The 24,844-nt window shown below is 33.0% G+C and overlaps 2 protein-coding genes across 2 annotated transcripts in view; both read left to right on the top strand.

Annotated features, from left to right (window-relative positions):
- LOC127703885 (uncharacterized) overlaps window positions 1-24,844 on the top strand; it is a 177,001-nt gene that overhangs the window by 137,100 nt on the left and 15,057 nt on the right. The gene's annotated exons all lie outside the window — the stretch shown is intronic.
- On the top strand, window positions 9,677-17,074 carry LOC127703890 (probable serine/threonine-protein kinase roco4). Its single transcript, XM_052207957.1, has 3 exons — window positions 9,677-9,901; window positions 13,460-13,581; window positions 17,057-17,074. Exons 1-3 carry the CDS (start codon window positions 9,688-9,690, stop codon window positions 17,072-17,074), a joined length of 354 nt encoding a protein of 117 aa, XP_052063917.1. The 5' UTR covers window positions 9,677-9,687.

Genomic DNA, 24,844 nt, shown 5'->3' with positions numbered 1-24,844 from the left:
AACAAATACAGGTTGATGCTCCCTTTCCCTTTGAGTAAAAACAATTTCTAGGCAAGGGAAACAAATGTTGAAAAAATGGAATCTAAATAGAAAAGAAAAAGGAATAGGGCGAGGATTGTCAAGACCTGGTCGAGTATGGTCCAAACGTTAGTCGATTATGATTCAGACTTGGGTTGAGATGGTTCATACTTTTTAGAATTGTTTAGAACTGATCGAGTATAGGTTCAGTAAAAGTTACAATAACCAAAATACCGAACTCCAAGTAAAAGTTTAGGCTGCTTTGTATGATTCAGACTAGAGTCGAGAAATATCGAGTAAAATTCGGACCAACTCAGTATGGTAGATTTAAAATCAGAACAGTCAAGTACACTTTCTTTATCTTGAAAATGTGGAATATCAAGTCTATCATGAAATATTCGGGAATATTAAATTGAAGATTAAGTAATTCATGCACAAACTTGAGAAGTATAAATTTAATTTTGTTTGATTACATCGTAAAGAAGATTTTGTCCTACTGACATTCTTTCTTGAATGTGTTGAAAAAAAAGTTTCGATGTCCAGTTTTAAATCACATATCTAATGATTTTTTCTATTGTGTTTCATTGTTAGAAATCCAGATACACCATACAACCAGTTTTGACGCAATCAAAGACCGAACAGAAATAAGACGTTATGTTAGAATTCAGGTTATTGGAAAAGATGGAGTTGGCAAGTCAAGTCTTGTACATAGATTAGTTGGAGATTTTAATACAAAACTAAACAGCACGGACGGAATCGATATTGTTAGAAAATGCCAAATAAGAACAACTGATGGTGAATGGATCATTGGTGAAGGTGAGTTACCACTTTTACTTCCGATTGAAAATAGAATGACAACCTGACAAGACTTTGCATCTGCCCTCAATTTTACTCATAGCATCTTTTAAATAATAAGAAGTCAGTAAATCTATTTTGCCAAGTTATCTCACTGAATGTGATAAAAAGACAAAATGAGCTCCATAATATTCAGTGTAGACAATTTTTAGATAAGTTAGTGAAATAAATTTCCTATTTTTGTGACAATGATTTACATGCTTATTTAATTTGTTTTATATGTGTGTTTTTGCCAATTTAATGAAATTTATAGAATTCAATATCAGGTTGTCACAAGTGCTTATATAGAACTTTCCCAAAAAAAAAATTAAAAGTAGACTTGTTTTTGTAACTTATAGACAGTTATACATAATGTTTTCGTTCGTCTTATGTTGAACCGGCAACTTTGTTTTGTTCGCACTTGCAGTCGGATTGAAGTTTGAAACGGTAGTTTTGGTCTGTATTGATAGTCACTGCATATATTTACGACCTGTTAAAACATGCCATTGTAAACAAAACGGATTGTTTTACTATTCAATGCTGACTTGATCAGGCACCAACGGTTTAAAAAGGATAAAAGTAATGTTAAGATAGGTCAGATCGTATTCAGTCTGGTTCAGTATGCCACTTTGGTTTTTATGGAGTTTTTTTTAAACATATCTATTATTAAAACAAATGTGGCACTTTCAAACGTGTCCTTTATCCCAAACATGTCCTCAATGCAAAAACGTGTCTTTTTCGCTTCAACGTGTTTTAAATCACTAATCGGCCAAAGGTGTCAAATCTCATTTCCCTTGAATGTTTCCGTTTATTTCCTCAACTCAACGTGTCCAACAATTTATATTCGCCGTAACGTGTAAACTTCAAAACATTTAGACCCAATATACTATATGTGACGTCAATAATGTCTATAACTTTCGTAAGATACTGGATTGAAACCATCGAGTTGTTGCTGGAGTCCAAACTCACAACAAAAACCAAAACCGTATTTGTCAGTGATTAGTTCACAAACAAATTTTATGACTAATGCTGATCGTAAGTATACTGATCATGACTTACGATCAACTTAAGTCGTAATATTTGTTGACAGGACATCATAAAGAATTACTGGAACATCACCGTCCAAAAATGGAAAATTAAGAAGGGGGGAAAATCGCCCCGTTGTGGTTAATTTTTGTGTAGAGTTTTCCGTGTAAGACTGAAATATATACATATAGAAAAGGACAGTTTATATTTGATTTATTTAAAGGGCATTAGCTGTCAAATTCATGTTCACCGATATAACTAGAATTTTCATTTTTGATTTATAACATACTAAAACGTTTATCCAAATGCAATAAGTCTGAAATAAATCATAAACAATGCATGGACTTAGTATTTCGTGTGATTTTTGTCTAGACGCCATATAATTTACGATCGAGATCACATCCGAAGACTGCCGACGGTCACATAATCCGATTTTAACTTAAACATAAAATATAAGAAGATAGCGACCACGTGCGATTTCATGTTAAAGGTTAAAAAAAAATAAGTTAATTACCGTTTTCACCTGTATAAGAATGATTTTTGTGGATCGAATCAGTCAACGAAATTGTTTTCCTTTGTTTCACTTTCAATGTTGACATTCTTTTCCTTTTTATGGCTGAACACGAATAATACATGCGTAACCAATCTCTAGCTAATGGGTTATATAGAAGGTCACATGAATATGGATTCAATGAGGCCGAATTATTCACTTGGAAGTGAATAATTTATCAGCGATGTTTATTAGCATGTTTTGACATAATTGAACTAAACTGGCTGCTAAAAGCGAATTATTATTTCAGTATTTCACTTTCATTAATGATTGAACAAGAAAATTCATATATTTTTTTTTATCTCGTTGCTCATGCCCCTTTAAAGTAAGTTCCTTTGTGTAAATTTCGGCAGTATATTCTTTATTATTCGTCGAAAAAATATCAAGATAACGGTAAGTGTTGGTGAATTGATTAATTAAATGAAATTAAGAAGGGTCTTTACTGAGTTAAGTCATAAACTGTGTTTCATAAAGAGTACAAAAACAAATCAGAAGAAAGATAACTCACAAGAGTTCAGTTTCGCTGTCGACTTTACAGCATTTTTTATATAAATATTAATGAAAAAAATACATTTTCCTCCTTTGTCCTTTACAGAGTCAAAAAGCGAAACATAGCTATGCTGTATCCGGCGTCGGCGTTGTCTACAATGTATTAGTTTGAAACATTTGCATAGTTTACATGTATTAATTTGTGATTAGAACAGTTTATGGGGAACCACTAGTGGTAGGTCAATGATATTTGGTATGCAGTGATATAAGCATTGGCTCATCTCATTTACATGGTTATTATTTGGTACCGCCCCGTCAGTCGTGGTATATTGATATTGAATCTTTTGCTTAGTTTATATCTATTGCTTGGTTATTAGCTAAATTAATAGGGAACCGCTAGAGGTTGGTTAATAATACTTGGTATTTAGCATTGGCACACCTCATTTCCATTTAGATTGTTTGACCCCGCCCCTTCAGTCGTGGTCTATTGACTTTGTAAATTTTGCTTAGTTTTCATGTATTAATTTGTAATTAGGTTCGTTATTTGGTAACAACTACTGGTAGGTCAATGACATTTGGTATGCATATGTTTAAGCACTGGCACATTTCATTTTCATGGAGATTGTTTGGCCATTTATCTTCAGTCTTGGTTCATTGACCTCGAATATTTTGCATAACTTATATGTTAAAATATTGTTCTTTTAATTTCAAGATTGCATTTTACCATCCAGATAACACAAAGGCGAGATATATCTCTGTGTTAACAGTTTATTTTTTTATGAAGGTTATCAAGAATAAAGTATGAAAAAATCTTTTTTATTCTATAATTACATCATTTTGATTTACTCTACACACATAATCACTTACTGTAAATAGTACTGCAACTGACCTCCAAAAAGACGCTTAATTAACGAGTTTAATGTACCAGAATAACACACGGCTGGAAATTGTTTTAAATGATGGAATAATATCTATATTTTAATTTTCGTTTGATCGTAAACTTTCTTTGGTCACATTTTTGTTTTTAAGCCTGTTTATGGAGTATCCCTCAATGTATGGTTTTGGTCGGTCTCTTTCAAATTTGAAACAAATTGTTTATTCAATTTAAGGCTCTGTTCGTAAATATTTTCGATACACATATCAGCAAGTGTCATCGGATAATGAAGACATAAATAATTAAAAACAAATTGTTCAGAGAACAATTTAAAGTCTGTTCACCCAAAACGATATATTTGATATGAAAAAAAAAATCCTGTTTAACATGTCGCTACACGTGTCAAATGATAGATTATTGTATACTGATTCCAAAAATATATGGTTTCCTTACACTTTTGTTTGAAATAAGGGAGATAATATGTTACTTCCGGTTTGAAAAATGTAATTTCCGTTATTACTTGATAGTTTACTTGACACTGATTCCAAAAATATCTAGTTCTATATACTTTCACATTAAATAAGTACAAAAAATAGCTACTTCCAGTTTACGTAAGGTCATTTCCGGTTGGAATTTTCAAGGTCATATGGCTTGCAACATATTGCAAAAGTCCCATGGCTTTATCATGTATAAATATGAAGTTAAAGCAAAGCTCAAAATCTAGAACGTAAAATTCAACTTTGACCTTGACCTCAATTTTAAGGTTATAAACCAAGAACATCAAAAGAAAAGACCCTTGGTCTTTATTATATTTGGTTAATGAGTTATATCACCATACGCGTAGTTTTAAATATCATAGGGTAGAAAACTCCCATTTAATGTAAGCCTACCCTTTCAACCAAAATGTATGTGTTACGACATGTCGCAACTAACAATTTAGTAAAAATATGTTGTCGATATCTTATACGGTTTTTAAATAGAAGTGAAAATAAGCCAAATCAAAATTTAGAGTATGATCTTGACCTTTGACCTTGACCTAATTTTTCTTTTTTTTTTACCAAGGACCTCAAATCAAAAGACCCTGGGTCTCTATCACTAATGGTTTACCAGTTAGAAATGCATAAGGGGGAATGACTCTCATATGGAGTCTCCGGATATCTCGGTCAAAATGATTTTCAACATCCTTCCCATAGTAAAATACATTTTTCGTTATCTTTTACGGTTTCGAAGGAGTAGCGGACACAAGAAAAACAGTTTTGGGGAGATAACTCTCACAATTAAAAGTGTTCGGTTCAACAGGGTCAGTTTTAAAAGCGTATAAACTGTTCGATATCATATTTCAAAAATCTTAGCGACATCTTGTGAAATAACAATACTGCGCAAAAAAAAAAATTAGGCGGAAAAAAAAAAATACTAATCAGAACAAAATCAATAGGTCTTTCCAATAATAAACCAATCCCGAATAGAATTTTAAAACTTAAAGTTGGCAGGTTTTTAGCTGGAAATTTAACGCATTTTTTTTTTTGGAAAACGAGAAAACATATGATTCAAAAACATTATGTCGTATTTGAGTGGAAAGAATATATTATTGAGATACTACATGCAACTGCAAATAGTTTTGTCAAAAATCAAGAAATTAAAACATCTTTTATACCTTTGTTTAACTATGGAAATTTTATATTCGTCATTCACATCCATTATTTATAGTAACATTGGTCAAGTTCAATTATTATGACGTTTTGTTTAACAATAAATTTGATAGTTTTGATGTGATTTTGTACAGAAAATCTGCTAATTATTAGATATTTTTGAGTTTTTTAAGAGTGCTTTGATCACAATGTGTTGTTCTTTTTCTGTAAATTAGTTCTTTTTTGTTGCTTAAATTTTGACTTTTCATAATAATTGACCGAATCCTTTGGATAAGATTTTTTTCCGGATAATGGCCAGTTTTGGTAGTCCTGTAAAGTGTACTCCTATTATTGCAAAAAGGAGATCGAATGAGGTTTAGTTGAAAAAATGCATTGTGTGTCAATGTTCGTCACAATAGCAATTATTATGCATGCGAGGGGCCGGGATAAATATTTTTGAAGCATGGATTCTTGCAGAGTATAATGCAAAAATGAGAATAAAACTGAATTAACTGTCCCAGAAAAATCTTCTCATGATGAAACTAGACCAACTGCCTTACGACGAGCATGTCAAACTTATTACAGACCAGGCTGACCAGCGACTCCTTTTAATATAAAGTCTCATCGCAAGTCACTGATAAACATCTCAACTGGAATACACGCGCCTAAAGAAATTGGAACCTCAATGAAAAAAACAGTTGATGATGGTATATTAATTGTCAATTGGTTGTGCGATGGAAGAAGGTGACAACCGTGACTCATATGGCACAATACCTAAATCAAAACTTTCGAAGACTTAACGAAAAAGTCTAAAATCAAGTGCAGGTCAGGTCAGATACTCAATGTACATATTAGTCCAGGAGAAGTAATCCTCCGTGCCCTAGTTAGTGCTGGGTGTCGTGAAGACATTACAATAGAGAAGGCTTTATCACTCTCAATTGGATCTATTCCTTCCTCTCTTTTCCACGAGGACGGCACCATGCTAAAACATGAAAGGCCGATCATAATAATTATCAAAGGTACCAGGAGTATCATTTATTACGCCAGACGCGCGTTTTGTCTTCATAAGACGCTCGGATCAAAAAGTTATAAAGCCAAACAAGTACAAAGTTGAAGAGCATTGAGGACCCAAAATTCTAAAAAGTTGTGCCAAATACGGCTAAGGTAATCTATTCCTGGGATAAGAAAATCCTTAGTTTTTCGAAAAATTCAAAGTATATATATACATAAAATAGAAGCACAAGCTGTATCTCAGCATCAGTTGGCACCGTATGATCGATCCGCTACCGTACTCATAAGGAACGAAATGACCTTAGCACAATTGTTAAATGTTAGACATTTAACACTTTCAGGTACTTGGCTCTACATTTCATTTAATATCAGGTATCATGCATAACCAATGCTGGTACAGCTGTTGCTGTCTTTGATAGATACATCAAACTTTCTATTACTAGTAAATCGGTCAAATGAGACCAAAGAACTAGTGTAAATTCTAGCCGAAATGTAATTCCGGTAATAGATGATCGATCCATACCAGACTGGAAAGTTCTTTTGAGCGTTTTCATGCACAGTCCTCTGATTGACTTCGAATGAGCATAAACTCGTTTTAGAGGGTAATTTTGTTGACCTGATTGTCGTGAAGAAATTCTCTTCATCATAGGTTACTCACTTTCAGGATTAAGCCAGGACACACGAAGAGGAAAATACCGAATGATAATGCATGTCATGTTTGGTGACAGAGCGATTGGAAGGAAAAACAAGAAGGGTCGAATAGGTAAAAAGTCTCTAGATACATTTGTTCCATTCTTTGTGTGCAATAAAAACTGACAGCCAGGAACTGTGGTTTCATAGATTACCTTAGCTGTATTTGGGAAAACTCATAGATTACCTTAGCCGTCTTTGGGAAAACCTATCAGAATGTTGGGTCATTAATGTTCTTCAACTTCGTTAAGCCTTATGCCTTTTTAACCTTTTTTTATTCGAGAATCACTAGTGAGTCTTTTGTAAACAAAACGCGCGTCAAACGTACACAATGTTAATCCGGGTATCTATCATGAGTTTCTTCAATCAGGGACAATAACCAGCAATAAATATGGTCGTAGATTTCTCCCTGCAATGTCTTCAGATTACTTGCAAGATTTACTTTGAACTTGTAAATCTGTCTTGCACCGAACTGTGTCCGCGTCAAGGCGGTGAAGCGGACTAATACGCTTACATGATTCGTAAACAAGGACGATGAGATTGACGTGTTACTAAGATTCTTGTATATAATTTCTAAGGGTATAGCATTATTAACTGTTTACCCCTATTTCATGAAGACCAGAGCTAATGATTGTAGCCCTTCAAAGACAAGTTATATAAGGGTCTTGGCAAATTGTCAAATTACAACATTAGCAAATTAACCTTATAATCAATCACTTTGCTAAAAAATAATAATGAGATTACACTTTTTTACCTGGATAATCCCACAGAGAGAATGTTCATAGCATAAACTTTTGTTTAAAAATGAACCAACAAAGCAAGTTTCACCTATGAATTTATTTTAAACCTCGCTTTTGCCTCGGCTGACAATTTTTTTTTTTGGGTTATAACTGATCTTTCGACTTTTAGTACATGATATTTTTGAATCTATTACCACATATTATTTTCCAAAATGATATTATGTGTATGCAAAATGGAAAACACGGTTTCAGTGTTTGATTTTTTTTTTTTTTTTTTTTTAATGAAGAAAAATAACTGAAACATATCGAGAAACTGCTGTTTTACAATTTAGAAAATAATTCTGTTATTAGCTGCGATAAGAAATTATCAGCAGTGTAAGAGGTAATGGATGTGAAAAGGTCAAGGTCATGTCTACATTTTCTTTGTCGTAAATTGAAAAAAAAATCAGAAGATTCATCATTGACGCCATTTTGTAATGTCAGCTGTTTATACAAATAGCTAAACTTTTTGCCATCTTTTGCAGTAAGTGCATGTTATTAAATCGTTTTTGTAGCATTCTACTAAATACATCTCAGAAAATTCCTTCTTTTTTCTTCATGTTTGAAGTTGTGATATATTTGAGGTTTGACCTTTGAACTCAATTTCGCAAAAATGTGACCACTCTGGGTAATTACGACTTAACTATTTTCCTCTTTCCATCGATATGCATTATAGGTGTGTGTTCTTCCAGTACAATAAAGTTTAAAAAATGAACTCTGGTTGCAGTACTAATAATACAATCAATATTTTAAAATCAATATCGGTGTCGGATATATTTCTATGATTTATTTGTTTAAATAACGCGATATACTTAAGTACAAAGTTAGGCAACTTTTTGTTTTAGCTGGCATATTTATTTCGTCGAGGTTTTAAACCATTTTCTCTGTAACCAACATGTGCATTTCGTAAACGTATTTTATAAAAAACAAAAATCAAAAATGTTTTGAAAGAATTATACCTCTCACATATTGGTGAGAATTATTTTGTTGGCCCTTTACAGTCGTCAAGAAAGGGTTGAAATTTGATAATTAAAAAACTGCGATAACAAGATACAAAGCAGATTATATGACACATGATAACTGAAGATATTTTTATCACAGGTTCAGTGCAATTTCAATTAATTTGACTGTTGTATTCTTGAGTTTTTTGTGCAATGTTTCTTATTTGTTATTTCGGTGGCTTTGCGTGAAATTAATCATACACGCTTGTTTTTAATATGGGAAGTGGGGCGTGATTATTTCGTATCTATTAATATTTCATTACGCAGTCTGCTTAAAAAACGTTAGAGATATTTCAATTTATCCATAAGCATGTTACATGTCAAAAAACTTATTACAGCCGAAACAGAGAGGAAGAAAATTATAAAAAGAATACAAGAGGCTGTTTATAAAGAGCAAAAACAAAGCAAATTAGTTTCTCAAGAAGTAATTCCATATGAAGTGGATATCAAGGGGAAAGAAGCACTTTCATCTGAAGAATTGTTGTCTGAAGATGAAAGAAAACAAGAAAATAAACCCCAAACTAAAGATAAAATAAGAATAGCGTCATCAGGTTCAAATGCAATTAACAAGAATGAAACAAATGATGTGGATAACATTCCGACTGCATCAATTGATAAATCGTTAACAGGCGAAAACAACGTAAACAAAGGAGACACTGTTACTTTGGTTGCAGAAAAATCAAATATTAACAAACCTAACAAAGATAATAGTGTCCTGTCTAAAGATGTTCAAAAGTCTGAAGAATCAGTAGAAACTGACAATATAAGGAAAACGATTACCGAAGAAATGAATGCAATTCTTGTTGAAGTCAAGAAAGATCAAGACAGAATGACGTCTGAGAGTTTGGTAGAATGTGGTTTCTGGGATTTTGCAGGTCAGAAAGACTATTATGCCACACATCAGACTTTTTTAAATCCACATGCTATCTATCTTCTTGTTACAAATATATCGGAAGACATAGCAGCTACAGAAGATGATAAAAACTTTGATTCAATTGAAGGTAAGATGTTAAGATCTCCGTCAATAACAAGACAAAACAAGTGTAGTTTTTAATTTTAATCGTGGTATCTATTATGATTGTTTTACCATTTAATTATGTTGGCCAGTATTGGTTTATACAATCCTTTGCTTGTTCACAATTATCTAAAACTTTAGCTGAACGAAACTAGTCTTCTCCAATTCTACCAAATACTGCTAGCTTGATATTCAGTAATGCTATACATTCCCGTAACACTATTGTATGCAAAAATGTTTTAATGCATGACCACAGCATTTATGATTAAATATTGTTGATGTATTTAAATTAATTGAGACTAAATATTAGTCAGCACGATTTTATTTTATCTTGTTTGTATACAGTTTATCTTTTATCAGCAGCGTTGCGCAAAGCCTTAGACTACTTTAAGTTACTTTATAATTGGGTCAACCTGTTCAAATACACATATAAACACAGAAAATGTATTATAAATAGAGATTTACGGAAAGTCTCGATTCCGACTGTTGACTTGGACTCTAACAGCAAAAATTACAGGGGTCGTCTCAAAAGTTAATTTAGAGGCGCACTTGATTCATAAGGAGACCATAAACGGAGCATACTATGGCTCCACCGACAATAAGAATCAAAATTTGAATGCAGAGTTTTCGTAACAGCACATTTCAATCGGATATGTCGTCAAGCTCATGCACATGTATATGAAGCCAAATACGTTATTTTGAATGATTTTTATCTTTCAACTATAATGCCATAGTTATATATAAATGTATATAAACTTATCTTTGATATAAAATGCATTCTGTCATTTCAATCTTTCCATCAAAAAGCTTTACACATTTAGAATATCAATATTTTTTAACAATGCTTAGATTAGATAATTATGGCAAAGATATTTAATATGTTTCGTTTATCTAAACTACAAAAAAAATGACTTTTTACCAGAAACAGTCTTCCATGATAACAATGGGTCCTGTGAGAAAACAAGCGTTTCTTGTGATTTTTCCAGTTTTTAATCTTCACCCTCCTGATTCGATTCAGATCATTCTTTCAATTATTCGAACTCCCCCGGACCCTTTAATGGATAAAATTTATCCAAATCAGCATCCCGTATTTACGCGACAGCAAATCAACAGAAAACCTGATCACCAGAAACACAAGAGTCCAAAATCTAATAGAATCATTGTAGAATATTGAATTTTTGCCGAACATGCCATAGATGACCTAAAAAGATGGGTACTTTGTAGAGGCACCCAAGACAAAAATTCAAACAAATTGTTGAGACTTGTGCAGGATTTTTAAACAGAAGACAAACCTTATTTGATTAAATAAATCGTTGTGTAAAATCTTGTTTAACTGTTTTTGCAAATTTTACCTTGAAAAGCTAATTATTTAGTACTTTTTATTATTTTGAGACGACCCACTTCATTTAACCTGTCAGAGTCGGTGTCAACAGTCGGTACCTATACTTTCCGTAAATGTCCAATAAAACATTTCTATTTAGGCAAGTTGATAAAAAACAGTACTAATCGAAAACAATAGTCATTCACACATTCAAATGATTAAAACAGGACAATACTGAATTGATTTTCCTTTCAGTCCTACGCTGGAATAATAAATAACTATAATTATGAAATAAGCAATTGCGATATTTAGACGTTAATTCTTAAAACGTGTAGTGCTAAGGTTCCTCCGTATTCTAAAGTTATGTTCATGATTCGTGTGATATCCTTGGAACAGTTTTAGTTGATTGATTGTTGCTAAACGTCCAGGGGCAAATATTTCAGGACGAGAACAAATTACCAATAAATACAATATGAAGGTTTTGAAATGGAGTCCGTCCGGGATGAATGTCGTTGAAATTTGGACTGCCACAGAAACGTGAGAGTTTATTTGTTTGTGACAGAAATTTTGTCTACTAACAGGCCTTCTTAAAGTGCAAAGATCGCAGCACTCTCCTTACACGAAACATCGGTTTTAACAACTCAATTTCGACCGGACATGACTGTGTAATTTTACATCTCGCACAGCCAAACGGACGCCTCAATTTGCAAGAGTTTTACTGTCGGTCGGAGGAGACCTTAGTGACCATATTTCTATTCCCCAGTCATCCTTGGACAACTGTATCTATTTACATAGATAGTAATTTAATTCATTTACTTTAATTAAGGGCGGAAAGATACAAACTGACAACGCTATGGTAAACAAATAAAATAAGACGACATAGACAAATAAAGAATGAGCAACACGAACCCAATCAAAAACAAGGGTTGATTACAGGTGCTCCGGAAAGGTAGGCAGATCCTGCTCCACATGTGACACCTGTCGTGGTACTCCTATACATCACGAAAACAAGTTATATCCATTGATAGCGGGTTGATATTGACTGTTGTCTAACCATAACACATCATTAATTGTGTAAACCATCAGTCATGTAAATCTTTCGACACTGAAACATGAACGAGTATGAGATTATGAAATTAAAGCGCTTTAAATGATTATCAAGACTATGACCAGTATAAACAACACAACACAACATTAAACAAATAAAACACGAAGACCAACCCTAAACATACATGTAGTTTTAAGAGGAAAAGACTAACTTATCTTATTTATTGCATTAGCAATGACTAGTCTTATTATTATTATTTATTTATTTTCTTATTGTATTTATTCATTTTTATTTCCATTTCATTTATTTATTGATGTATTTTCGCCATTTATCATTTATTTATTTATTTATTTTTATTCATTTCTTTATTATCATTTTATTTATATCTCTAATTTTTTCTTTATTCACTAACTTCCTTATACTTTTTGGGATACGTTGTTTCTTTTCATGATTGATTACTTTTTTTACTTTTTTTTTATCTATTTTATAATGTTTTTAGCGTTATGAACTGTTGAAATATAAGCGCGTGTCAAACTAACATAACAAAACTAAACAACAGTTTGTATCATTACATGCGATTTTTGAGCCAGGAAGACATGGGAATTAATCCTTTGTGTTATCTATTTAATTTATTACAATACCCTACCCAATATGCCTGTAACAAGTATTCCTCGACATGTATAATTGTCTTTTTAAAGATAATTATTACTAGTATTTTCGATAATAATAACGTAAACATTACAAGTATATTTCCTCACTTCATTATTATATACCAATAAATCTATAATTGATTGAAAGTTGGTTATACACATTGAGAAGAAAACAAACTTAACCATACATCAACGACTGTAATATGTTTTATGATTTAATAATCTGACTTACATGGAAAACCAAGCTGTTCTAAATCGAAGTCAAGAACTGTTCTTTCCGAGAACCGATTCTTACAGTTTTACCCTGATCAGATTTGGACAGTTCAACCTATAGTTTTACTCTAGAACTTATTCTGAGAATTCTACTATAAAAAAATATATTGAAATATTTACAGCATTTCGATCACACATTAATCTGACGGAATTGAAAAAAAATGTTAGAATGTATCCAAACTGTATACTCATTTAACCAATAGATGAAAGATGACGAATACAAAGTTAAGCTATTTTTGTTATTTTTTTTAGAATACATTGACTTTTGGTTTGACAGTATTCACTGTCTACGTACAAGTTCTACGGGACATGGTTTATACCCACCTGTCATTGTAGTATGCACTCATATTGACGAGTATAAGACAAATAAAGAGGTACAGTATAATAATACATGCATTGTGTTGCTTTCTCAAATATTTGTATATTTCTGAACATAAATATACGTACAGTACTTGCAACCTTTGGCGTTACTATTATAGCGATCAATCAGCGGTCATCGATCAGTCTACTACGTCACATATTAAACTCATACAAATTACGGAATCTTAGTTTCGTTTCATTTTTAATTAAAATGGCGCCTAAGCTCGACATTTTTTCATTGATCATTAAGCAAAGTTTTAAAAATTAAAAGATGAGAGAAATGTGCAGATAACACTAAATTTAAATATTATTAAGGAGTTGTGATTGCCGTTTATATTAAGGTTATTTTCTTCAATCCCGAAGAGTACTGAAACGGTGTTTATCGCGACTGTTTTTTTCCGAAAATGCTCTGAAAAATTAAATGAAATGACCATTTAATTCAAATTAAATAAAGACATATGCAAGTTGTAGACTCGAAAACAATGCAAACAAAATATAAAGTATATTTTCCCTCAAAATTCATCATATTTTTGGGGGACCAACCCAACAAAAATAAATATATCCAATGATGGTTTTTGTGTAGTTAGATAATTTTATAATTTTGCAAATAACATTGCATTATATTGGATAAAAAGAAGAAATATTGGCATATCTAAACAATACGAACACAATTTTAGTATCTTTACTCTGATATTTATCATTATTTGTAAAAATACAACCGATCCTGATGTATAAAAAGTAATAAATTCCAATGTGGCGGTTCATGATTTCCCTTAAATTAAGAAAATAATTGCTCTCTTTATCAACCCAATGAAAGCTTTAAGTATCTTGACTGTTATATTATTTTTATATTCATCATCTAGAGACATTCAAATGCATAATTGCTACATAGGGTACGTATTCAAATGACAACGTTTTATCTCTTTTTAGTGATACAGAAACATTCTGGGCATTACATTATTCTGCAATTATGTAACTCATTTGGCAGAAAAATAAGAGAACCTATAATAAAGTAATACATATGATACCTGAACAGTGTATATTTTTTATGTGCTTTTGCGACCAAGTTGATTACAAATTAACAAGTAAAGGTGTTTTTTTTCTTCGTATGAGCTTCCTCTTTTGAGGGTAATATGGGTAAAAAGTCTTTAAACTATGCACACACATATACAGTCTAAAATAAACATAACTTTCCGACGACAAGTTACAATTGTCAACAGCCATTACACACTTAGCAAATTTAATCTTGAATTATCCATCTTGTAGCACATATTTGCTGTTAACTGTTCCAGTTCTTCTATTTTGAGCCTGCTTTCACTGAGTACCTGAGTGAAGTTTGTACAGTCTACAATAAGAACTGTGATTTTATGTCTATCTATAAAGGTCTTGTTCTATTTCCTTTCTCCGATACAATGGCAATTTACATTTTGATTGGCGTAAAACTTTCTTTTCTGGTCTCAATTAACGCTGAGAAGTAAGTAAGCATATGCGGAAGGCCTTCTGGTTCTTGATTACACAATTGACATGTTGGAGCAATTTCATATCTACTAAATTTATGTCGATCAGCTTGTAGGGTATGTGTTCTTGTCATCATCCTACTTTTGATAATACCTTTCCGAACATCTACAATTGCAGGTTGCAATGTAGTGTAGGAGATGTGTGGCTTTCCAATTTTAATACTCTTTACAGCTAAATATATAAGTGATGTCTTTTGGACTGTGCCAATTCGGAGAGCGTTATTCCAGTAGTTTGACATGTTACAGTTTACTATTTTTTTCCATTTAGATTTTATAGGCAAATTGTTTTGAAGTTCCCATATGCTTAGAAGACCGTATTTTTGAAGTGTGTCCATTGCACCACAGAAAAAAACTTTTTTGGATTGTCAAAATTGATTGATGGTTGGCGTTGTAAGAGATCTTGAATAGTTTGTTTTTTTGGTCGATAATAGATTGATTGATTGTTGGTTGCGTAAAGTGCAGTGGCTAATATTTCTTGCATATTCAGGACTAGAACAAGTTAACAATAAATATAATAGGTAGGTTCTGTAATAGGGGCTTCCGGGATTAAGGTCGGAGAAATTTAGACTGCCACGGGAAATGAGGGTATATTGGATAGGGACAGAAATTTAGCCTTGCAACAGGTCACCTACGGACCCTTCAAAGAGTTGTTGCAAGGGTTCTTAACGTGCGAAGAGCGTGGCACTCTCTTTACACGAGGCATCGGATTTAACGTCCCCATTCTGACCGGACGTTGTTGCAAATTTGTACATCCCGCACAGCCAAACGGACGCCCAATTTTAGCAAAGGATTTACGACCGGTCGGAGGAAGACAAATGGTGACCATACTTCTATTCCCCAGTCACCCTTGGGGGCGGTCGATAATAGACATTCTAGCATAGATAATGACGCTTTTGTAGTTCTCCTTCAATTGGAATTGCTCGTAGTAAATAAATATATTCCTGATTTGCTGTTCTTTGAAGCAGTGATTGAATATGCCTCAAGGTATTTTTGTGAAACTTTTCGAGTATTTCAATTTGACTTTTTAGCCAGTGGTAGTATTTCTAAGCCATATAGAAGCCGCGGAAGAATATATGTATAGTAGATGTTATAGCCTGTGATTGGGTCAACCCCGTTTGTCCCATGAAGGCCTGAGCTGCACTGTACTATTTTGGTTTTAGTAGGATGGATGATATATGGATGTTGATCTGCATATCTACCTATAATGTCTAGCATTAATTGCTTTTCAGATGTGTCCAAGCTATATAGGGCAATGTCATCTGCACAAAAAGGTGCGCCTTTTTATATATTACCTAGGTGCAAGCCAATAGAGTTGTTTTTGAGTTCTTCTAGTAGGTTTTGGACGTACAGGTTATAGAGGTTGGCAGAAAGAATGCCTCCTTGTCTTACACCGTGTCTGATATTAAAGGTGTTACTAATTTCCCCTTCCATTTCACTTTTGATTCTAGATATGTATATAATCCCTAGATTAATTGTAAGAGATCTGGAGGTAGTAATTTGTCCATTAGTATGATATGTTTGACTACATCTAAAGCTGATTGTACATCTACTGTTGTTATGAATAATGATATTTTCTTTTGAAGTTTTTCACATTTTGCTTCTGTTATGAGTAAACTTGCAATGATAGGACATAATCCTTCTGTGAAACCAAATTATAGATCTTGACCCGGGTGTAGTTGAAGCTTCTTGAGTATGCATAGTGCATGTACTTTTCCAATAATGGGAGTAACAACAATTCCTCTGTAGCTCTTTACATCTAGAGGGTTTTTCCCACTCTATATAACTGGATTTGGAATTCCCATTTTATAGGCTCTTGGGATTAAGTTGGTCTCCTTGATTTTATTACAAAAAGTTGTTAATACTGGTGTTAATACTATTTTTGCATACTTTAGATGTTCGGCTGTGAACCCGTATTCGTCTGGTGATTTCCCTATATTTAAATTTTGAATTGAGTTTTGAATTTCTTTTTCAGTATATGGGTCAGATGTAACTGGATTTTCTTTGTAGAATGTCTCAATCAGGTTTTGGCGTGTTTTGCAAAGTTCTGAGTAAGAGTTGTCATATTCAGAGTTTTTTTGCTACCCAAGTCTTCATAATATTGGGCAAATAATTTTCTTTGGTTTGAATGAGAGTATTCCTTTTCCCCATCTATTTCTTAACAAGTTGTAGTATTATTTCTTGATTTGCGGTTTCTGTTTATTAACCTATAAACAATTTGGTTGTGGAGTTTTCCATGATCTGTTGGTAGAGGTTTTTTCTCGCAATGCCTTGTTATATTCTTTGTGAATATCTTAGAAGTTTCTTGGCTTTTCTCAATTCAGAATGTGATGGATGGTTTTGTGGCCTTCCCTGATTTTTCCAATGGGAGTAGAGTAATTTACACGATTTCAGATGTTTTCGATCATTGTTGATGTTGCTTTCCTTTTTTGGCCCTTGTAACTTAATTGGTTTTGATGGAACAGTTAATTTTGTTGCTTTGATTAATTCAGTTGTAATAGATGAAGTTAGTCTGAAGTTGATTCGTCATATAGAATTTTAAGGGTTCATTCGGATAACTTTGAGTTAAATAAGAAGTCAAGATGTGGTATGAGTGCTAATGAGACAACTATCCATCCAAGTCACAATGTGCATAAAGGAAACAATTATAGGTCAAAGTACGGCTTTCAACATGGAGCCTTGGCTCACACCGAACAACAAGCTATCAAGGGCCCCAAAAAAAGACTAGTGTAAAACAATTCAAACAGGAAAACCAACGTGCTAATCTATAAAAAAAAAACGAGAAACGAGAAACACTTATGAACCACACCAACAAATGACAACCACTGAACAACAGGCTCCTTGCTATTTCATCCCAGAGTAGATTTTTGTATGAAATTTCTTCCGATGATTTTCTCTTTGCTCCACTTTTTTTTTTACAGTAGTTTTTTTATTCTACTGGCAAAATTAGCTGAGCTATTTGTAGCTAAACGGTTCCAAATTGTGTATTTTTGGTATATTGATAAATTTCGAAGTAGAATGTAGTCGATTTAGGAGGATGATTGACCAGAATGATGGAAGAAAGTCATTTTTGTTTCATAACTTCCTGCCGTTTAACGGCCTATTTCTTGTACAATTTGTTTTCATTAGTTTATCATGCTTGTTCGATCTTGCTTGTAATAAGGTCCTATTGAGATCCCCGCAGAAGATTATTTTATAGACATCCTGGTATTTTTGTATTATATCATAGACTGTATCTAGATATTCAGAATATTCATATGACGAGTTTTTATCGTTTTTGGTAAATCTGCATTGATTATGCATAAATTGTAGTTTGAGGAAAGAGTGACTGCTACAATACTTTCATATCTCTCATTTAATTTCTTAAAATTCCCACTCCAGGACATTGGCTGTAAATCTTCCCCGACTCCATCATTTCTTCGTTTTGGGTTGTATTGACTGGTGGTTTGTACCTGAGGCCGATTTGCCGAAAAGGAGGATTTTGAATTTGTGCAATTATGACTTGCTCTTCTTGTATATCCGGGCCTTCAGGTTTATTATGTGAAATGTGGTCTATTCCTTCAAATTCACCAATTTGGGTACAATGCTCTATGTTTGGCTTATTTGTACTAATTGTGTGATTGATAGGGGTAGTTTGTAATTGCTCATGTTGGTTGGAGTGTACTACCATCATTGTGTTATTCAGTGGTCCCTGCTATATTTATATTTGTGCTACTGGCACTGTTGTTCATAGGATGACTAGTGTGCCTTATGGACGAGGTTGACCGCAATGTTGTGAACGTTGTTGTTCATAGTGATATCTAGGCGGATTGTATGTTGTTGGAATTTGTAGAACTGTATGATGTCTTGGTACATTTATACCAAGATTTGGCAATGTTCCAAAAGGTAGCATTCCTCCATGATTTAGATGGTAAGGGTTGTTTTGCATTGGATAGCCATCTTGTGGAATACCTTGTTGGTGCATATGTCCTCCATAGAAATTGTTAGGAAAATGTGTAGCGTATCCCATTTCATTAAGATGGACATATTGTCCATGAAATAGTGGAGGTTGTGCAAGAGGAACATGGGTCGGCTGATTGTTTGCTATTCTCAATTATTGTGCAATATATAGGCTTAAAGCTGTGCTAAGACTTAAATGATTTTCAAGAGAGCGTATACGTTGTTCCATTAGATCTTGTTGGTGGTTGCAAGATTGTTGTCTAGCATTGCACGTGTGGTTGTGACAAGTACTACAGTTACTATATTGCTGATATGGTATATTGTTTTGGCAATTGTGCGTACTAGAGTTGTTTCCATATATTGTGTTTGGAGCTTCTGTATTGTTGTTGATAATTGGTGATGTGTTTTGTTTAGTTTTAATCACTCTTTTAAGTTGTATATTTTCGTTTTTAAGACTAAAAATTCGTGCTGTCTGTGAGTTTGATATATTTCTTTCCTCTATTTTTGATTGATTTTCCCTTACATTCTTCTTATTTTGGCTGTTTTTTATTTGATGTTACATAATGTGTTGGTTTGTTTGTAATACCAGTTGTAGGACTTTCAATATAAGTTGATAACATTGGTTCCCTTAAATGTCTATCATGTGATATTGTAGGCGCTGTGACTGGCTTGGAAGGTAACTCTTGTATCAATACCTCAGGGTCAGAATTTTGTTGTATCTGACTAGTTGTATGTCTTAGTTCATTAAGTGAATCTAATTTCCTATCATAGTCTTGTATAGAATAGTTTGGCACATTGCTGTCTACATACATTGGTGAAGTTTCATGAAGGCTATTATTTAATATGTCAATATAGTCAAATATTAATTGTTCATTACACTGTGTTCAGTGGAAACAAATTTCTTTGTATATATTGTCAATGGCTGATGGAAGTATATTGCCACATTTGAAATGGAACAATTGATCACAAGAGTCACATGCTATACACTCAACAGTTGCCTATGCTTCACATATAGGACATATGCATGAATTGTTACTGTTTTTGTTTAACGTTGTATTTGTGTCTATTAAACAGTTTGTGTTGTTATCATTGTATTCTAATAGATGCCTACATTTTGGCAGTGTTGCTTCTGACTGCAGCATGTGCGAGTCATTATCTTTTACAGTTAGTTGTTCACATGTTCTTGTTATTGAAACAATATTCTCTTTTGAGTTTTTGTTGCTCAAAGTGTAATGACACCAAATCATAGTACGTCACATCCGGTTGCATACGAAAAAGGTTCTAATAAAAATATTCCCTTGAATTTGACAGTTGTAGGAAATTTATCCTACATTTCATTGCAGTAAAAAAAATCCGAGTCATAAACATATATCTTGGGTGTTTCAAAGCACCATTATTTTTTTATTTGGTGTTTCTATAGAATATTTTGGAAACTTGAGGTTACATGGTTACTAAAGCTTGTACATAGAAAAAAAAGGGGTGAAAATTTGATTGGTCAACTTCCAGTGAGGATTATTTTCTTATATGCAATGAAATGTTATGTGAAATTTTGTATATAGTACTGGACAGGATAAAACTTTACTCATGCCAAGTATTTCTTTATTTGAAACAAAGATACATTCTGCACAATTTTTTGAAAAGTGCAAATTTAACAAAGACTAATAGGGGAAAATAAATGGTGGTATTACACCTCAAACGTGTTGAAATGTTTTGATTAATGACATCTAATGTTTTGAGATTTTATTTAGGGATATTGCATAGTTCTTTTAGTATATCATTGACAAACAAATCTACACGATTTCCATGTACGGTCATTGTGTTGGTGGAATTGTAGCAATTTACAGTTAACTTTAACTGGTTACCAGGATAGCCATTGTTTTTTCGATTGAAGATTTTGTAGCAATGATCTATTATTGAGTTTGAATTGTCTATGACAGTTTGTGCTTAGATAATATTGGGGTCACTAAATTCCATATTATAAAATGTCTAAAATTAACTGTTTTTTGCTAGCTCATATGCCGCCGTACTATATATTAGCACAACATTTTTGCCGGTTTTCATTTCATATTTGATATGTTCACGGTGACAGTTGTCATGCTTTTTATCTAGAGCTGTTTGTCTGTTCAGTTATATAACGTGACATAGTGATACCTGATTTAGTCAATATATTAGTAGTGCAGGGACGTAGTGGAAAGTACCACAGTCGCCCTGTTAATATATATGTAAGAATGACCCAGGATATTTACAAAATAGTTCTTTTTCAGCGTCGTAGTGGAAAATCCCACAGTTGCCCTGTGAACGATTAGATAAGTCTACCAGCAGTCAGATTTTATATTATTTGAGTGCTAAATTTTCGCAGCCAAACCCTAGATAAATTTGATTTAGGATGTACACCGTCCTTATGTAGAGGTCCGTGTTAATAGCATGTAAATACTGTGGAGTTGATTTTACACAAGTATTTTATGTATACACGTATCCGTCCGATCCGTGCATATAATTAATTTACTAATCGATTGCTGACCGTTGTCACGGTAACTCTCACATAGCTTATTTTTGACGTATCAGACGGATTCTATGGGTCATCGATCACCAATCATTCACCGATCAGTCAAGTTACCGACAAACAATAACAATTAAGGTTGGAAGTACTATATACACACTTCAAGATGATTTTTGTCAGACTCAGTATTATGACAAAATATTCAAGGGAAAAGGTATGATTTGGTGCTAATTTGACTATGTAAATTTGCCAAATTTTTTTTAAAAACTGGTCGATATAATTATTGAATACTTTTATAATCGCTAATAAAAACTCGTCATTTCATCGTCTTAGTACATTTGTGTGTGTATATTAAAGTATTAGTTTTCAGATGGCAGTATACCATAAATATGCAATTCGCCCGTTATTGCATCAGTGTCAGTAAATCTTACTGCTAAGCGTCGTCTAAAAGTACATAAACACAAAACATCTTTTTGTGTAAATAATATTTTTGGCGAGAATGTGTTCTTTGACAATTTGCAATTATTTTGAAATAACTGTTTGTTCGTGCTGTACTACCAATGACTGGGCCAACATATCTTTAAAAAAAAACGCAATATTTAATTAAGTTACATACATGTACATGTAAATTCAACATTACATTTAAATTTTATAAATTAAAGTCACTATAAGTACCAAATCGTACCCTGTCCAGTTCCCCTTTACAGAATATTACATGCGTTGGTGAATTGTCTTTTTGCATATATTTTCCATTGCTACTTTTTTGTTTTTGTTATGTATTGTAAACGTAAGTCTCCAATGGTACCATCACTAGTAAATGAATTAAAGTCGTTAACGGTAATCGTGGTTTCAACATCATCAGAAAAGTCTTTACAATCGATTACTCAGTCATGTTCAGTTTTTCCATAAATTTTCAGACTTATCCAATGTGCTACAAATAATTTTCAATATATTCCAAATTTATATATATATATTTATAAACGCTTTGCTGGTGTTTGAACACAACATGAATACAACATGGACTTAAACTGAAACACCAATCAAATTTGATTGCAACTCGGAGTTCAGTATTTTTGTGATTTTACTTTTTCCACAACTTTTTTTTAGTTTTTTTTCATTTTACTATTTCTAAATAAGCAGCCAAGTTTGATTGATTGATTGATTGATTGTTGGTTGCTTAACGTCCAGTGGCAAATATTTCATGCATATTCAGGACGAGAACAAGTTAACAATAAATACAATAGGTAGGTTCTGTAATAGATTAAGGGATTAAGGTCGGAGAAATTTAGACTGCCACGGGAAATGAGGGTATATTGGATAGGGACAGAAATTTAGCCTTGCAACAGGTCACCTACGGACCCCTCAAAGAGTTGTTGCAAGGGTTCTTAACGTGCAAAGAGCGTGGCACTCTCTTTACACGAGGCATCGGATTTAACGTCCCCATTCTGACCGGACGTGGCTGCAAATTTGTACATCCCGCACAGCCAAACGGACGCCCCACTTTAGCACGGGTTTTACTGCCGGTCGGAGGAAGACCAATGGTGACCATACTTCTATTCCCTAGTCACCCTTGGGGGGCAGCCAAGTTTGAAGCTTGGTGGAGTAACTAAATATTATCATAAACGAAAATTATTAGTGTATGAAATAAGCAACGATTTGTAGCAATTTTTTCGACATTTCATATGATTATTAAAATATCTTGACTATTTTTGGTGGGTTAAATGTTTATTTTTTAACAACAGTAGCAGCCATGTTTGAAAGATTCAAATCATCATTATAATACATGTAATCGTGACAATTTTCAACAGAATAATTAGAATTAACCAAAATATATTATCAAAGATGTCCTTTTACGTATTTGTTAATATTAGTACTGATAACAACAACATTTCAAGGTCTTTTACATCTTATTTCTAGGTTTTAGCAATATATTTTAAGGGTCCGATCTTTAGATACCGTAGTAGTAGTCTGATATGTAAATTACCAATGCTGTCTTTTTCCAAATGTCTGCCACTGTGTTGTTACCAAATCACATCATGAACTTAGTTAAGTTTAACTAATTTTTTTGAGTTAAGTTGATGGAATAATTAAGTGTTTTTGAACAACCATTGTTTTGTTTAAATCATCAGTGGTATTTTCTAAAAGGAGCTGAATAAATGTCACTATGTACTTTGGTTTTTTTTTCATTATGTCAGAGAAGCACTGATATGTTTTCAGGTACAACAATCTTTTCAAGGTTTAGGTTTCACTTTGGCATAACTGTTCTGTTGCCCATTGGATACATATAAAGTATTTAATAAATAAAGTGAAAAAAGAGTCGGTACTTTGTGGGTAGTATCAGAAAAGAAAAGCATGCAGTTGTAGCAAATTTGGAAAAGTAACAACCTTTTTGTTGTTTATATTGTCATCATTTTAACAGTGTGATGGACGCAATCATGATTTGGTTGAATGTCATTGAATGTATGTGTCGCAGATGTCCGGTTGTCTTCAACTTGTCGGAGCTACAATTCCGTCCTCTATTATTTGATTGTGACATTATCTTTTGAGACTTAAGATCTTACTTTTTATTCTGATGAAGATAACGACGCATCAAGCTGGAACTGTCTACCCTTCCAGAGCATCTGACAGCACTCCCAAATGTCCGTGATGTCACTAGTCGCAAGATTTCAGTCTGAAACGGTCATTTTGGTATGAATAAGTCTTAATCGAATGAATTTCCCGCCACATTTAAATGTTTCGTTCGATAGCGATTGCAGGCTGTTCAGTCCGTTTAGTCATGACAAGATAAACAAGACGGATTATCCTACAAAGTTGTAGCCTACAATTAAGATTGGATAAGATTACGTTAGGACGATATCAAACCTAAGTTTATAAGCATGAACGTTATGTTTTTTTTTTTTTTTTATTGCTACCAATATTTATCGACAAAATTAAAAACAGTAATTCATAATATAATTTGCAACACAAATAAAACCTGACAGTTTATTGCGTCTTTTAAGGTCACTATTAAACTGTTCCTAAAGTGTACAATGCTCCAAAATATTCAAGGATAAAGCCTTTAACATGTTAAGCATCATCGATTCGAATATGAATAATTAAACATTTTAAATGAAAACAACTTGAAACTGTCAATTTTCTTCATCGTTTATGATTTTCAATGAAATATGGAAAAATAAATACATCTTATAAATGAGAAGTTAAGTAAAAGGATTTCACATCATTTCGTTATGATTAGGTTAAATAGATAAATTTTATGTACCAAAATTATATTGTTTGTGGTAAACATTTTCAAAAAGAGGAACAACCAACCATGAACGATAAGAA

The sequence above is a fragment of the Mytilus californianus genome, unplaced genomic scaffold (assembly GCF_021869535.1).
Source record: "Mytilus californianus isolate M0D057914Y unplaced genomic scaffold, xbMytCali1.0.p SCAF_54, whole genome shotgun sequence".
Lineage (NCBI taxonomy): Eukaryota > Metazoa > Mollusca > Bivalvia > Mytilida > Mytilidae > Mytilus > Mytilus californianus.
The sequence above is the reverse complement of the archived record's forward strand: the minus strand, read 5'-3'. Positions and strand labels throughout refer to the sequence as shown.

Excerpts from the sequence above, each read along its gene's own strand:
- LOC127703890 (XM_052207957.1), top strand. The coding sequence starts at position 9,688 with ATGAATGCAATTCTTGTTGAAGTCAAGAAAGATCAAGACAGAATGACG. Across the intron at positions 9,902-13,459 it reads AAACTTTGATTCAATTGAAG|AATACATTGACTTTTGGTTT; the intron begins GTAAGATGTTAA and ends TATTTTTTTTAG.